General features: G+C 34.9%; 1 protein-coding gene across 5 annotated transcripts in view; it reads left to right on the top strand.

Annotated features, from left to right (window-relative positions):
* Window positions 1-16,592, top strand: part of CPQ (carboxypeptidase Q) — a 432,637-nt gene that overhangs the window by 98,235 nt on the left and 317,810 nt on the right. For 4 of the 5 annotated variants that reach the window (XM_039853812.1, XM_039853811.1, XM_039853810.1 and 1 more), the window contains exon 2: window positions 9,173-9,634. In XM_039853812.1, the coding sequence (XP_039709746.1) occupies window positions 9,205-9,634 (430 nt within the window). In that variant the 5' untranslated portion in view covers window positions 9,173-9,204. Of the gene's footprint in view, window positions 1-9,172; window positions 9,635-16,592 lie in introns of those variants that run through there. The other variant, XM_039853809.1, reaches the window with a different exon arrangement.

Here is a 16,592-nt window from a genome sequence, read left to right as displayed (position 1 = left end):
AGTATTTTGAAGACAGATAACCACTGTAGCAAAAAGAATATACAGGAGAGAAGGAGGCTAGAGACAGAGATCAGTTAGGAGATTGCTGTGGTAGCTCAAGTTAAGGTAATATGGCCAGAAACCAGGTGATAAGGAAGATTTAGAGGAGAAAGATGGGTTTGAGTACTTTTTAGGAGTTAAATTGGATAACAGTGATTAAATGGCTGAAGAGTTAAAAGAGAGTGAGATGTCCCAAATGGTCCAGACGATGGGTTGGTGCAAACGCTACACATCAAGAGTTTGGAGAGAAGAGCAGAATCTAGAGGAAAAGTCATAAGAAGGGTTTGGATACGTTGAATTTGAGGTGTCTATGTGCATCTAAACTAAGGGAGCTTGTTAACCTCTAGATAGCTCATGCTGTAGATGATAAATGAAGCCTTGGAGTGAATGACCTTGATGGTTAGAATGTGTAGTAGGAGAAGAGAGTCAAGTGAGAGCCCTAGGAAATAATAAACTTTAAAAGGTATATGGAGGAAAGGGACCCTACAAAAAAATTGGGAAGGAGAGCAGAGATATAAGAAGAAGAGTGTTTTGAAAATGAGAGACTGTCCACAATGTTACATATTTCATATGTCAACTATGATGGAAAATGAAATGTTTTCATTGGATTTAGAAACAAGGCATTTTTTTTTGACCTTTGTGAGTTCAATTTCAGTTGGCTACTAGGAGGAAACCAAATGGTAGACTGAGTAGTGATTTTTATATATGAACTAATTAATAGTTTGTTATAAAGTGATTAAGTCAGATGCTAATATGGAATATAAGGAAAAGTGTAACTGATTAACTCTTTAAGAAAATCTATAATAGAATGTAGAGCTGAAATGCAACTCCTTATTTTACACTTAAAGAGAGACTTCACACAAATTGTTCAAGGTCATGCATCTGGAGAGGGACAGCCAGGACCAAGTCCTAGGTCTCTTGACTCCCTTTATGAAAGGAACTTGTGTATATGAAGAAGTAATCATTCAAGTGATGAACAGAGCCTTCTACTTCTGTTGTGAAATGTAACTACTTGTTTGATGAATTTATTCATTTATTCTATAAATATTTATTGCTAGGTATTGTGCTATTTGCTTAGCATACAAAACAAATAAAACACATTCCTTGCAGAGAACATGCTTGTTGAATTTTATAAAAGTAAAATATTATCACTATTAAGTGATGGATAGCAGGGTGACAGACACAAAAACATGTAGCATACAATGCGCTATTGAAAAGGCAGCAAATTGTTCTGCCCAGGAGTTGAAGACCAATGAACTGGACCTTATATCAGGACTGTGACTTCTCCAAATGGAGAAAGGATGAAAGGGCATTTTGGGCAGAGAGAACAGCATGAGCAAAAGCAGAGAGGTATAACTTCAAGGACCAATAAATTGCCTATTGGGGCTGCAGTGTAAAGGTGGGGGAGCAACAGGGAATGATTGTGAACACCATACCCATAACACTGACAATAAATGAGGAAACATGTTAGAAGCAAAGAAGTCATTTAATTTGGATTTAAGATAAATCTGGAGGCAATATAGAATATAGATTGGAAGTGGACCTGAGTTTAGAGCAGGGAGATGTGTGAGGGAGTGTTTCAAATGAAGGATAATGAGGTTCTGAGTCAGGGAAGTAATGGTAACGGTGGAAAGGAGGGAAGTTAAGAAAGAATTTGGAGGTGGAATTACAGGCAGGATTTGCTAACAATTCACCTGTTTTCCTGAGAGACAAAGAATTCAGTAACACTGTAGTTTCTAACTCACTGACATAAAGGGAAGATCAGGTTTGAAAGGAAGATTCTGAGTTTGGTGTTTGATGTTTAATATTTATGTGCATGTGGGAAGTCTAGGTAGACCTTGTGCCAGATCCTAGGCCTTGCTTATGGTGTTAATTAGTATAAACAATATATTTAATTATGGATCCCCAAGAAGCCCCTAAAATAATATAACAGTTGGAAATGTATTCACAGCTGCAAGGAACAGAAAATCCAACTAATGGTGACTGAAAACAAATGGAGTATATATTTTTTCATATAACAGACAAATTGGTGGTGCTGGTATTGGTTCAGCTGCTCAGTGATGTCAGGACCAGTTCTCGTACTTGTCTTCATGGTTACAGAGTGGCTCATTCAGCTGTAGAATTGTGACCACTTTCTTGTCAGCTGCTTTTGTTTGGGTCTCTCTGGGTAGATCTGGGTCACATGGCCTCCCCTGGCTGGAAGATTGGCTGTAAGAGTAAGGAAGAGAATTGTTAAATTCACTTAACTCACTAGTTTCCATCTTATTAGATGCAATGACTCTTTAAAAAAAAACCAAATAATTTATAATGTCTGCTTTATTATCCTGAATAAAACATCACAAATAATCTGTTGATGTATATTTTCAAAAAAAATCAGTCTGCTATCCTAATTGTAATATAAAGGAGAAATTAAAGGAAAGTAATTTTTAACAAAGTATTTCAAAATGTAAACTCCAAGGCACGATAGCACTAGGTAACATAATGAAGTAGTCATGTTTGCATGGTGAATGTGACAGCAATAAATGCAGACTGGCCCAGGGATATGGTGATGGTGTTTCCAGTACCAGAAGCAGCATGGGCATTGGTGTTTTACTGAAATGATGAGTAGCTCTTGGTAAAGTTCTGAACAAAACTACAGCATAGTCCTTCCTAATATACGCGGTAGTTGTTTCTTTAAAAAGTCATTTGCATTAAAACTGTACAAAAGCTTTTTATTTGTATATATTCGTATGTACAATAGAGTTAGGTTCAAAGCTCAGATGATAGGTTTTTCATAGTTGAAAAGTTAGTGTGAAATGTAGAAGAGTTCTTAGTACTCGAGATTGTCGCCCACACAGCAGTATGGCTGGGGTCCCTGGCATCTTCCAACTAATTACTAGTAGGACCCACATACTCTTATGACAACCCAAAGTGCCTCCCACCCCCATTCAAAATGCCTCCCAGGATAGTACCATCCATACTGACGACCATTGGCTTGGATTAACGGGGCTAGAAACTTTGTACTCCAAAGAAAATTTGGGTTTGGTTAGCAAAAAATAAAAAAGAGAAAATCAATATTGAATAGGTAATTAACAGTGACTGCTAATAGTATGAACCAAGTCTTGCTTATTTTTTTATCTTCGTCAAATTTTGCACAGTTCCTGGTTGTATAGTAAGTTCTCAGTGAGCTTTCTTGAATGACTGAATGAATAATTGGAATATAAGCTTTGGAAAATAGAATCCCAGTATTATTTTAACTTTGAATTTAATAAAGAAACAAGTCTTCCTTAGATGGTTGCAGGGCTAATTATTATAAATACAGGAGAGTTAGGGCTTGGGAAGTGAACTTCAGTGGGCCAGTCAGTGTCTGTGTTAGGATTTAGTGTTTCTGATCTTTGTATGTGCTACACACTAGGCTGAAGACTGAGAGTTAAGTTTGTATTGGTAAATTCTGTTCAACAATGGCAGGTTTAGGAGAAATATTTAAGTTTTCATGTAAGTGGTATATTCAGTCTTTAGAAGAAAAAGTGACACAATAAAAAGTCAATAAAAATCTCAGTTCCTAAATCTTATTCCTTCTGTCTTTCAGCACATTCTTTTCAGTGTCCCTTTCCACTTCACTTAGCCTATTCACTCTGGCATTTCTATCATAGCCTGAGACCTTTTCAAACAATAATATTTAGGAAAAATGTTTAGAAATAGAAGCAAAGGGTTATGTTTGTTTCCTCAAAATATGAAGCTATTATTAGAGAGAATATATTTCATAGTAGGAGAAAAGTTGGTTTCGCTTTAGTTTGCTTCCAGATTTAAGCAGAAAAGAATGAAAATGACATTATAAAGAATTTTATCTTTTTTTTTGTGAAAAAGTTAATGTAACTATGGATTGTGAAGACAATATATAAAAAGTAAGCCTTTTTCAAATAATGCTTCAAAATCACCTTTGAATATATATACATTTCTGAATTCAAAGGCATGATACAGTATGGGTTTTAAAAATAGTTGTTTAAGATTTTTGAAAAGTGTAACATTTAATATTTCCATAGTTTGAATTCAAGTAAGGAACAATGACTTGAACCTTTTGTGTATAAGAATGAAGAGTATTTCTAAAAACCGTAGTGCGGTTTAAGTTTAGACATTTCAAATGTCATATAATTGCTCCAGAGTGCACTAGATTTTTTTTTTTTTTTGTCATTTGGTTTGTTAGTATTTTAGGGATTTTAAACAGAAGATCTTGAGTGTCTTTTGTAAGCATGGGTTATTTTTCCCTCTATGAAAATTCCAAGGAATAACCAGATATATAATAAGTAGTGGCTTGTTTGGAGATTTTGAGGTACTTCACATGTTGTGCTTGTCTTGATGTGGCATCTAGGTGAATTCTCTGTGCTAGGGACATGGGGGGCTAGTAAAGATCAGAACGAAACTTTTTTTCCTTTGCTGACTTCATGAGGGGTGGCAAACGTTCGTTGTGTCCATTGTTGGAGCACCTTAGGGCATTTTGCTCCATGTATGTTGTATATCACACAGTATACCTTTTAAGTCTAACCCTGGGAAATAATACCTTCCTATTATTGTTGTATCTTCCACTGTTTCCCCCACTTATCGAGCTACTTGCTATTTTCTCCAGGGGCCTCTGTGTCTCTGCATGGATTGTTTTCTCTGTCAAGTTACCTTTTCTTCAGTACCACTCCCACCTTCTTCACATGCCCATCATAAACTGCCTACCCTTCACATCTCAGTTCGAGCATATGTCTTCCTAATCCCCTCTTCCCCTCCGTTTTCACTGAACCTTGCAACTACCTCAGTTATAGGGGTTTTCACATTATCTTTGTCCCTATTATACTTGGCAGCTCTTCGAGGGTGTGGATATTATCCTATATATTTGTGTCTTCAGTGCCTAGTATGTGCTCAGTAACTTTTTGTTAAATGAATGGAAAGATGAAGTTATGATCCAAACAAAATATCTTTTATAATGAATAAAGAAGAAGTGTTTGAGATGAATAATACTATTTGTCTTTGTTGACCACCACAGAATTATTTGTTCCCTTTGCAAACTATGGAAAATTAGTACTGTAGCTTGCTTAATTTTATTTGCCCAAAATGACTGTACAGGGATATTCGTGTTTCTGAGCCAAGGGCAGACTAATAGTTCTTCAGACTGGCAAACCTTCCTGGTGATCCCATGGAGACCTTCACTTGGGTCAGTGTGGTGGCAGTGCTTTGTGGTAGATTGAAAAGTGTTCAGCTTCAATGACTGTATTATTCATGATTTTATACAGTCTTCTCTTTTCTTTAGGTAAACTGTTTACACGTTTATCACTCACTGCAAAAATTATACATTTTTATTTTCCTAAAATAAGCTCTGAACTACTAGGGCTATCCCCTATTACTAATATGAAAGGATCTGGTAGCAAATCTATACTCATCTTATCCAAACCCTTCTTGACTTTATAAACCAGAGTCTTTCTACATTTGGCCTATGTCTTTTTACATTGAGGAAGGCTAATGTTTTTAGTCCTTTCATACAAATAAACTGGTTCCTTTGATCACCCTTTTTATTTGGATTTGTGTAGGTCTAGAAGGAGTTTTTTTATGTTTAGTAACCTTAAATTTGTGGATTAGGAGGGAATTATTTTTCTTTATTTGGCCTTATTCTGTCTGTATACTTCACTATTTTAATTTTTATTATAAATCTGTTTTCAAATTACACATTATATTTTGCAGGGTTTTTAAGTGAAATGTGATATAGCATTATTTTGTTTCATTTTTGTTACCTCTTCAAATGTAGACTATTAGTAATAATTATTATTTTCTACTATTTATAAATGAAAACATGTCTTAGTTAGACCTAGTATACTTTTCTAAAAACAATAATAAAAGATTCTTGTAGTACTCTGTTGGAGAGATATATAATTATGCATTCTAGCTAAGAATTACATCAGTAATTTTCAGATTGTATTCCAGGGAAATCCAGTTTCGCAATCAACTAACATGCATTTAATATTTACTGTGTCAAATGTTCTAGGTGATTTCTCATATAGTTCATGTTTTTGTGCCTTCAATATTAGTAAACTTTCTAAAGTACTGATATCATACTAAGGGAAAAACCGATCCATTAAAAGGTAACAAACCATCATTTAAATTAACCTACTTTTTAAAAATAAGCATTTATTGCATTTGTGGGATTTGAAGATATAGTGTAGTTAAGATATTCAGAACAACACGGATATCAGTTTCTGTTTAAAGTAATTATATAATTTTTTAGTGTCAAAATTAATTTAACTGATCATTTAGGAGGCATTAAGTATTATTATCAAAGCGGCATATTATCCATTATCAATTGTCATATGTGCAAAAAAATGTAATGATGATAGACTTATTCACTGTTATTTGCCATACATATCTTTTAACTAGAATATGACCTAAGGATGATGTTCCGGTGATCTCTGGGAGATATATTATTCCATCTTCTCAGCCATTCCTTGAGGCTATCTTGAGATATGTCTTCTCTATAGCTTTTCATGATCCCCTTTGTCCTTCTCTTGTGTTCCCCATGCAACTCTATGTATGAGTCTGTTTGAGTACATGTATTTTATTATTCTTATTTGCTTCCAGACTGTGGTTGGATACCCTTCATTGGATTTCTATTATATGTAAATGCATACACTCTTAATCCTCCTATAAGAAGACAATTCTTAATCCTCCAGGAAGTCTGTGCTAGTTGCTCCACTTATCTGGTTGATTGTAGTTGCTAGTTTATTTGCTGCCTGGGAATCACAACAAAGGCCTTGATTAAATTTCTAAGAAAATAAGGGTATGGATTAAGCTCTCTTGTGTCTCCACAATGCTGTCATTGTATAGTTCTAATCCATCACTAGAAATGTATTGTGGAATTGTTAATGAACATTTGCAGAAAGCTTAGAGAATTTTTAATGAGAAGTAGATACTTGTGGTTAGTCTTAATTGATAGATGGCTTATTAACTGTTTTTTTTTTTTTTGCACCAATACTACATTGGAAAAATGTACTTTCAGAATAAATTGCAATCTGGTGAAATATTTTGATTGCTTAATAAAATTTAGCTTTTAAAAACAAGCATCATTATGATGACTATAGAAACCAAGAACCTATGCATGTAAATAGTTATAATAAAAAGGAAAGCAGCAGCAATGTATAGTTTTCATAATTTAAAAAAATTATTTTAAGTATGATAGCAGGTTTTTATTCTCAAAGCTTCATACCCTAGGGAAGCTGAGAACTAGAGAGATTAAAGCCTCATTCATTCTTAAATAAAAAAAAAATGTATTGAGTGTTTATATATGAGTACAGTTACTCTTTTTGACTTTGAGAGTAGGAGAGACAGATTTAGTTGATAGTATATTTAATTATGGTTAAAACGGAGAAAATGGTACATGTAACTCTGGTGTGTTGTTTGATGAGACTCCACAGAAGAACTGATTTTTAAAGCAGTCTCGTTAAAGAAGATGTAGAGACATTTGCCAGAAGAAGAGTAGGGTAAAAAAGGGCTTTGCAGTAAAGGAGAATAAACTTACATAGAGACCGATAGTTATGAAAGGTCCTGGCTCTTTGAAGAACAGTGTCAAGTTCAATACAGCTAGAGCATTACTGTCCAATATAAACATAAATATGTAAGTTAAAATTTTCTAATAACCATATTAAAAAGAAACAGGTGAAATTCATAATAATGTATTTAATTCAATACATCTGAAATATTTATGTGGTTTTTCCATTCTTAAAAATGAAGTATTTGATTTTAAAAATATTTCACACTTACAAAACATCTAATTTAGACTAGTCATATTTCAGGTGCTTGGTATCTAGAAACTTAGGGGTGTGTGAGAGAGAGACAGAGACAGAGACAGACAGAGATGAGAGAGAGAGAGAGAGAGAGAGAGAGAGAGAGAGAGAGAGAGAGAGGAGAGAGAGAGACAGAGAGAGGAATGAATGTATGCACTCTAGAGGGATCGGTGGAGAGATGAGGTTGAAATAGTTGTTGGAGCCATGTTTTGAAAGGCCTTTTATGCTGCCTGTATTTTGAATCTATCATTTTATTATAGTAGTTTATGGCTGTGCTACTCTAATTATTTGTGGTGAAAGACCAGTTTTTAAAATTTTGAATTTGTTGCAGACTGATAATTTTGTAAATAGCAGTGAATTAGAAAAGTGAAATACAAGAGACAAAAAGATAAGCAACATTTTTTAATTGTTAGATTTGATAAATGTACAGTTACTCTGTTAATTGTCTGTACAGGTGTCTAAACAAGTGCTATCCAATAGAACTTTTTATGATGATAGAAATGTTCTGTTTGTGCTCCCAGTCTGATAGCCACTAGCCACAGGTGGCTACTGAGCATTTGAATGTGGCTAGTATGACTAAGAAATGGAATATTTAATTTAATTTAAATTAATACAACCACATGAGGCTATTGGCTACTGCATTACATGGAACTGGATATGTTTACTCTTAATCTCTGTATTTATCTATTGTAGACTAGTGAAAAACAGTTATGGACTGGCTTTGGTCCACAAACCATACTTTGAGTAGCATTGTTTAGAGCAGAGACTCTAGAGCTAGAAAGCCTTTGTAAATTACTTAATTTCTCGCTACTCCCGGATCCCCATTTATAAAATGGAAGTCATAATAGAGTTCTTGTGAGGATTAAATGTGGAGGGGGGCCAGTTAGGGAAAGCACCAAGAAAAGATGACATCTGAAAGGGCCTCAAAGTATGAGCTCAGTAGGTGAAGAGGAAAAGGAAAGCATGTCAGTAAAACTCATGTGAATGATACTCTATTTAGAGGGAGGGGCAGCAAATAACTGTCCTAGCCCTATCTTTGCTACCACCATTTCTTTCTCTTTTCTAGTTATCTTATTTTAATCTTTTAGTATATTTTAAACATAATTACAAAGTAACATGATTCTATGATGATAATAAATGCTGCTTTATTAATAAGGCCAATCACTGCATCTTTACTTATTTATTCCTGGGGGTTATGGTGCCTGAATTTGATGGTAGAAGTTGGGCAATGGGTAAGAAGGGAAGGGGAATCCTGTTTGGAAAGCAGTCCCTGGGTTATGGACAGATAGCTATGAAATTATTTCCCCCTAAAACATGTTTCTTATTTCTTATTTATATAGATTCTTTTAGGAAGAAAACTAACTGGAAAAAAATGAAGTTCCTTCTCTTCATATTTGCTGGTGTTCACCTTTTACCCCTGAACTCCGGAAAAGCTACATACAGGCATGACAGCTCTCAGAGGACTTTTCAAGAAATAAAAGAAGAAATAGCCCACTATGGAGATGTTGCTAAAGCAATAATAAACCTTGCTGTTTATGGTAAAGCCCAGAACAGGTCTTATGAGCGACTGGCACTTCTGGTTGATACTGTTGGACCCAGGTTGAGTGGCTCCAAGAGCCTAGAAAAAGCCATCCAAATCATGTACCAAAACCTGAAGGAAGATGGGCTGGAGAATGTCCACCTGGAGCCAGTTAAAATACCTCACTGGGAAAGGGGAGAAGAATCTGCTATGATGCTGGAGCCGAGAATGCACAAGATGGCTATTTTGGGCCTTGGCAGCAGCATTGGGACGCCTCCAGAAGGTATCCTTTGTCTTTTCAAGTCAATTTGCTGTGTATTTTATAAAACTAATGTCCTATGACATAGTTTATTATGGTATACATGATTTGTATTATAATTTGGGTGATAAGAAGGAAAATTTAATTGTTTTATTTTTATTTATTTTTTATTTAAAAAAATTTTTATGCCTACAATACCTGCTCTTCCTAGGTGGTCTCCAGCCAAGTACTAACCAAGCCCAACCCTGCCTAGCTTCCGAGATCAGATGGGATTGGGGTTGTTCAGGGTGTAATTGTTTTCCATTCCATTGGCTTAATGAGTTCACTACTGTTATATGTTTTTTCTTTTTCTTCCTTCTTCCTGTTCTTCTTTTCTTCCTTCTGTTTCTTTTCTTAAAGAAAGGTAATTGTGTAGGGTCATTTTTTAAATGAAGAATATACAGGTATTGGTCTATGATACTTATCAGCCCTATCACTTGATAATTTCTATGTTAAGACATTAGTATTATTCTGTAGAAAGTCGAGATATATGTTAATAGTATAGAAAACTATGATTTCTTTCAAGTGCCCTTAATGTGCAGAATTTCTTAGAATTAATGAATTAGAGAACAAAGCCTTGCACATTGAATTGATTTAATTATTTTTACTGAACCTGAAGCCACTAATGTAAGGAATTATCCAGGGTAGTTATACTTTTACTTATCACCACGCTGGCTCAGTTTCGTTAGATAACGTAAATGCCTAGATCAGAGATATATAACCAGACAGCAGTAAGCTGTCTGTTAGTCTTGAATCTATTCATACACTATTTTCCTATGGCAGAGGAACTAGTTTATAGAAACTAGCTGACCTTCTCTAAAAAGTTTTTAGAAACATTAAACCTCTAATGCCCTGCTAGAGAAGTGGATGGTAATTTAAAATTTTTTCTTATTGAGTTATAATTTACATATCATTGTATTTACTCATTTAAAATTTACAACTCAGTGGTTTTTAATATATTCACAGAGATGTGCAACCACCACCACAACCTGTCGACCATTTTCATTAGCCCCAAAAGAAACTCCATATTCATTAGCAATCATTCTGCATTCCTCCCCCACCACCCTCCTAAGCCCTACACAACCACTAATTTGTTTTCTATCTTTATAGATTTGCCTATTCTGGATATTTCACCTGAAGAGAATAATACACTATGAGGTCTTTTGTGGCTGCTTTCTTTCATGTTTTTCAGGTTCATCCATGTTATAGCATGTATAGTACTTAATTCATTTTTATTGCTGAATAATGTTACATATTACAGATATACCACATTTTATTTATCCATTCGTCAGTTCGTGGATACTTGTTTTTTCCTACCGTTTGCCTATTATGACTAACACTGCTATAAACATTCATGCATAAGTTTTTGTATGATATATGTTTTAATTTCTCTTGGGTATATGCCATGGGGTAGAATTGCTGGGTCATATAGTAACTACATTTAACTTCTTGAAGAACTACCAAATTGTTTTTCAAGGTGCCTGCACTGTTTCACATTTCCACTAATGTATTCTAATTTTTTTACACATACTTACCAAGACTAGTTATTATCTGTCTTTTCAGTTGTATCTATCCTAGTGGGTGTAAAGTGATGTCTTTTTGGGTTTTGATTTGCATTTCTGTAATGACTAATGATGTTGAGCATCCTTCCAAATTCTTATTGGCCATTGGTATATCTTCTTTGGGGAAATATATACTCAAATCCTTTGACCAATTTTTATTATTGAGTTTTTTTGAATTTTTATTATTCTTTTATAAAAGCTCTTCATGTATTTTGGATACATGTCCGTTATCAGATATATGATTTACTAATGTTGTCTCCCATTCTGTTGTTTGACTTTTTGTTTTATTAATGGTAATATTTACTGCAGAAAATTATTTAATTTTGATTTAGTACAGTTTATCTAAATTTTCTTTTATTAGTTGTGTTTCAGTTGTTATATTTCAGAAACCATTGCCTAAACCAAGGTCACAAAGGTTTATTCCTATATTTTATTCTATGAATTTTAGAGTTACTTTTTGTATATTGTGGGAGGTAAGAATCCAACTTCCTTGGTTTTTTGCATTTGGTTATTCAGCTGTCTCAACATCATCTGTTGAAAATACCGTTATTTCACCATCGATTTGGGTATACTTCAATTTTAGATGCTAAACCAACCTTGCATTCCGGTATAAATCCCACTTGGTTATGGTACATAATCTTTTTTACGTGTTACCAAATGCAGTTTGCTAGTATTTTATTGAGTAGTTTTACATCTGTATTAATAAGGGATGTTGGTCTATAGTTTTACTTTTTTGCGCTATCTTTGGTTTGGTATCAAAGATTCAATCAGAAACTATTAACCTTGTCTTTTTTCCTTTGGAAGAGTTTGTGAAAGATTGATGTTATTTCTCTATGTTTATGGTATAATTCACCAGTGAAGTCATCTGGTCTTGAACTCCTCTTAGTGGGAAGATTATTAATTATTAATTCAATATTTTTCCTTGTTATAGATCTATTCAGACTTTCTGTTTCTTCTTAAGTCAGTTATAGAAGTTTATGTCTTTCTGGGAATTTATTCATTTTAATCTAAGTTATATAATTTTTGGCATACAGTTATTTATAGTATTCCCTTCTAATTATTTTTATTTTTGTGTGGATGGGGATCCCCATTACCGTTTGGTGTCACTTTCTTTCAACTTGAAGAACTCTCTTTAGATTTTGTTTTCAAAGCAGGTCGGCTAGCAGAAAATTCTCTAAGCTTCTTCTATCTTTATTTCTTTATTTAATTTTCATTTTTGAAACATAGTTTTACTGGATGTGAGATTCTTGGTTGACAGTTTTTTACTTTCAGCACTTTCAATTTGCCCATTGTCTTCTAGCCTCCATTGTTTCTGATGAGATATCAGCTGTAAATGTTATTGGGATTCCCTTGTATTTGATGAGTCATTTTGCTTTTACTGATTTCAAGATTTTCTCTTTATTTTTGGTTTTCAGCATTTTGACTTTGATGTATCTAAGTGTAGATATTTGTTTTAATCCTGCTTAGAGATTGTTGAGCTTCATGAATGTGTAGATTAATATTTTTTATTAGTTTGGGAAGTTTTCAGCTATTTATGATTATTTTTTTCTGCTCCCTGCTCATCCCTTTTGTATCATTCTTTTCTCCTTCTGGTACTTTCATAGTGAGTATGTTGGTTCACTTAAAGGTGTTCCACATTTCTCTTGGGCTCTTTGTCTCCCTTTTCCCCACCTCTCCATTCTTTAGATTGTATAACCTGTATCAGTCTATCATCGAGTTCATTGATTATTTCTTCTACTAGCTCAAATATACTAGTGAACTCCCTCTACTGAATTTTTTCTTCTTAGTTATTATCCTTTACAACTCCATAATTTCCATTTGGTTTGTTTTTTATAATTTCTATCTCTTTATCAGTATTCTCTATTTGATGAAATATTGTCATCATATTTCCTTTAATTCTTTAAATATGGTTTCTTTTAGTCCCTTGAACATAATATAATAGCTGCTTTGAAGTCTTTGCTTGATATGTCCCCTATAGCTGGGCCCCCTCAAAAGCAGTTTCTATTGCCTGCTTTTTTTTCCTGTCTTTTCATCTTAAATATAGCATAAAATAACTTAAAATCTTCAGTTTTCAGCTACATGTATATATATGTAGCTGGGTGGGGGAAGAAAATGGAGAAGAATCCGTATCTAGAATTGCTAGAACATATTATTTAAAAATCTTCAGTTTTCAGCTACATGTATATATACATGTATATGTATATATATATACATATATATATATACATGTATATATATGTACATATACTGTACATATATGTACAGTATATGATAGAGACTGATATTCTTTCTGTTCTTTGTTTTGTCCTTTATTTGTTTAATGATTTGATTGTGTTGACTCTGTGAAGTCTGTTTCTTTTCCACAGTATATGAATTTTGATGTTCCTATTCAGAGCGTTTTTATTTTCTTATATTTTTACTTTTAATTCAGCTCCCTAGGAGTCACCCCCAGGTCCGCATAAGCCACTTAATTGGTTGAAAGATGTGCTTAGGTTTTCTTAGCTAATTATATTTTTACCCTTTACAGTTGGGTATCTATGTGGCTTGGGGGCTGTTATTAAAACTTAGGGAGTTTACATTTTGCCCCAAGATCAGCCAAGGCCTAGTAGCTTGGAAGTTCCCTCTCCAATTAATCTTGAGAGGGCACAGCCTTGGGCATTCACATTGTCTTCCAGTCTTTTAGGATGCATGTGATTTTATATTAAGCCTGACTTAATTATAATTTCCCCTGGATTATATTATAATTTCCCCTGGAATAGCTTATATTTCACCCAGTTTTTGGTCAAAGGTTGTGGTAAGCCTCTTGTGCCAGTGAGGCTTCTGCCCTTTGTTTGGTAGACCTATGTGCAACTTGGGAAATGTTTTCAAATATGACCTATGTTTTGTTTTTATTGTTCTTGAGTAGGAACATATTCATAGCCTTTCTAACCACTAGGGTTTACTATGATGCCAGGAGGGCTTTTCTTGCTTATTTCTTTCTATGGTTCTTTCTGATAAACTTTTGAATGTTCTGCCATTTTGCTTTTTGCTGGCGTTATCATGAAGCTATCAGCATCCACTTGATTGCTTTCTACTAAGCTCTCCATTAGTTTTAACAATACCCTTATGTATGGAATTCTCTATTTTGCTGCAAACAAAGTCACTACCCCCCAGGTAATAACTGGGAAACTTTATCATCCTTGCTTGCCTCTTCCCTGGGAGAGCCTCTGTACTATGTTCAGGAGGTAGGCACAGTGATAGTGGCTTGCTTCTTCAAGAGTGGTATCCCTAGCAGGCATCAGGCAGGAAGGGTGGTAACTCCTGGTCTTCTCAGCTTGCCTCTTCCAGTGTGGAGCCTCTGCCTGTGAGTGAGCTGAGATAGGTGTGGTCAGAGGCCCAGTGTTTTTGGTAGCTACACTTGGGGTCACGTTTCCATTATATGAGTAGGGGCTGGCTAGAGGGATGGAGACACAGCCATCTTACAGCAGAATGCCCATAAAGAGTTACTGTAACATGGAGCTGGGAATGGGAGAAGGAAACAGGTTATGGATAAAATGCTACAGACTCTTATTATTCTAACTCAGGGTTAGTAGATTTTCTTGAATGAATGTTTCTCCATTTATGTGCCCTTAGGACAATTTTGATAGATTTTAAGTGATTTTTAAAAATATTTTTTCCAATTAAATGTTTTGTAGAGGAGAAGATCTGCCAAGTTTTTCACTGCACCATTCTGGAAGTGCCACTGTGATGACCACTTTTGATTTTTCTGAGGCTGTGTCAATAGCTGGTAGAATCCCCTTAGGTATTAGGGAACCCCTGTCTGGATTCTATAGTTTCAATCACGAGTTTTATTCAGTCGTCTTATGTTATACACTAATATGTGTTAGGCATCAGCTTATATTTTTTTTGCTTTTGAAGCCTTCTCAACTATCTTAAAAGGTCTATATTTTTTTTCAGATGTGAAAAACACTCCAAGAGATTAGGAAGTTTGCTCAGGGTTACACAACTAGTAAGAGGCCAAGTTCAAGCAGGAACAACTATTAGACTCCAGAGTTTATGCTTTTAGTCATTAGACTGTATTGCCTCATGTACAGATATTTTAATGTTATTTCATTTATAAGATTTTCCCTTTTAGCCATTTGACTGAAGTAAATCTGTCTCAACAGCTGCTGATACATGTTCTATGATGGCAGAATATATTGGTATTTGTACCTTCTTTTTGGATATTTTCTCATTTCTTTCTTATCCTCATTTCCCATAGTGTATCTGGGCCTGCTCTTCCCTGCCTATCTACCTTGTATTGAAAACTAAGCCAAGTTACTTATTGCTCCTGGGGCCTTTAAAACCCAGGAGAAGTGAATTTTACTCACTGGAATCTATTGTGGTATTCCAAAGCTCACTTTCATCCCACTCCTCATTCCCTGGGGCTCAAAGTAGATAAACAATTGTCTGGCAACTGGACTGTTTTAAGCTCTGAGTAGACTGGAGAGTTAGACTGGACCAGGTGTGCAAAAATTCTCACAGGGGATAATGTGAAGTCAGCATAAAGGGAGTTCTAGATGCAGGTAGTGTGGGGCAGAGCTCATCTCTTAGGAAACTCATCTCGTATCCTTGATTTAGCCACTTACTAGTTGTGTTACAAGTCATTTAATCTTGGTGGACCTTAATTTTGTCACCTTCAAAATGAGAGATGACTAGAATATGAATCTGTAAGGTCTCTTCTAGATTGGAAAGCCTGTGATCTTTATGAGAATTCATAAGGGATCAGTGCAGCTAGGGTTCACAAGAGCAGAATTCTCTCAGGCACATGATGTAGAGTAAGATTTCTTATATAACCAGAGGTGATTTTTTTTTAACTTTCCAATTCTGGACTTAAGTTTTATAGTATGTGTTAGTTTATTTGTGTTTCAGGGCTAGGGCTCTGTGAGCTATCTGTGAAGAGTTGAAAGAAGACAGATATACAAGCTGGCCAAGTAAGATGAGATGCTGAAAAAAACTGAATCTTAGAAGTAAGACAGGACAAAGTGTAAACTCTAGCTAATCCTGAGATAACACAGTAGACATTAGATTTAAAAGGACTGAGTAAAAGAATGAGAACTAGTAGCCAAATTCAGGAGAGACTGACATATGGGCAAAAAAGAGGAACTTGGACAGGTTGCTTTTCCTTAGTATACATACCTCTGTGGTATGTATGTGATATGTCATCACATACTTATTAATCCTCTATGTGGACTGACAGCTCTATGGAGATTACTGGGCTTTCTCCAAATAGCATATGTTACCAAATGTGTGTTTTCTGTTAGTTTGGGAGCTCCTGGAGGACTAGACTGACTCTTATCCATCTCTCTATCCTCAGCACCTAGTGCTGTACTTAGTACAGAACAGCTATTCATCCAATGTTT

This window comes from Pteropus medius, unplaced genomic scaffold (assembly GCF_902729225.1).
Source record: "Pteropus medius unplaced genomic scaffold, Ma_sr-lr_union100, whole genome shotgun sequence".
Classification (NCBI taxonomy): Eukaryota; Metazoa; Chordata; class Mammalia; order Chiroptera; family Pteropodidae; genus Pteropus; species Pteropus medius.
This window is presented reverse-complemented; position numbering and strand designations above follow the sequence as displayed.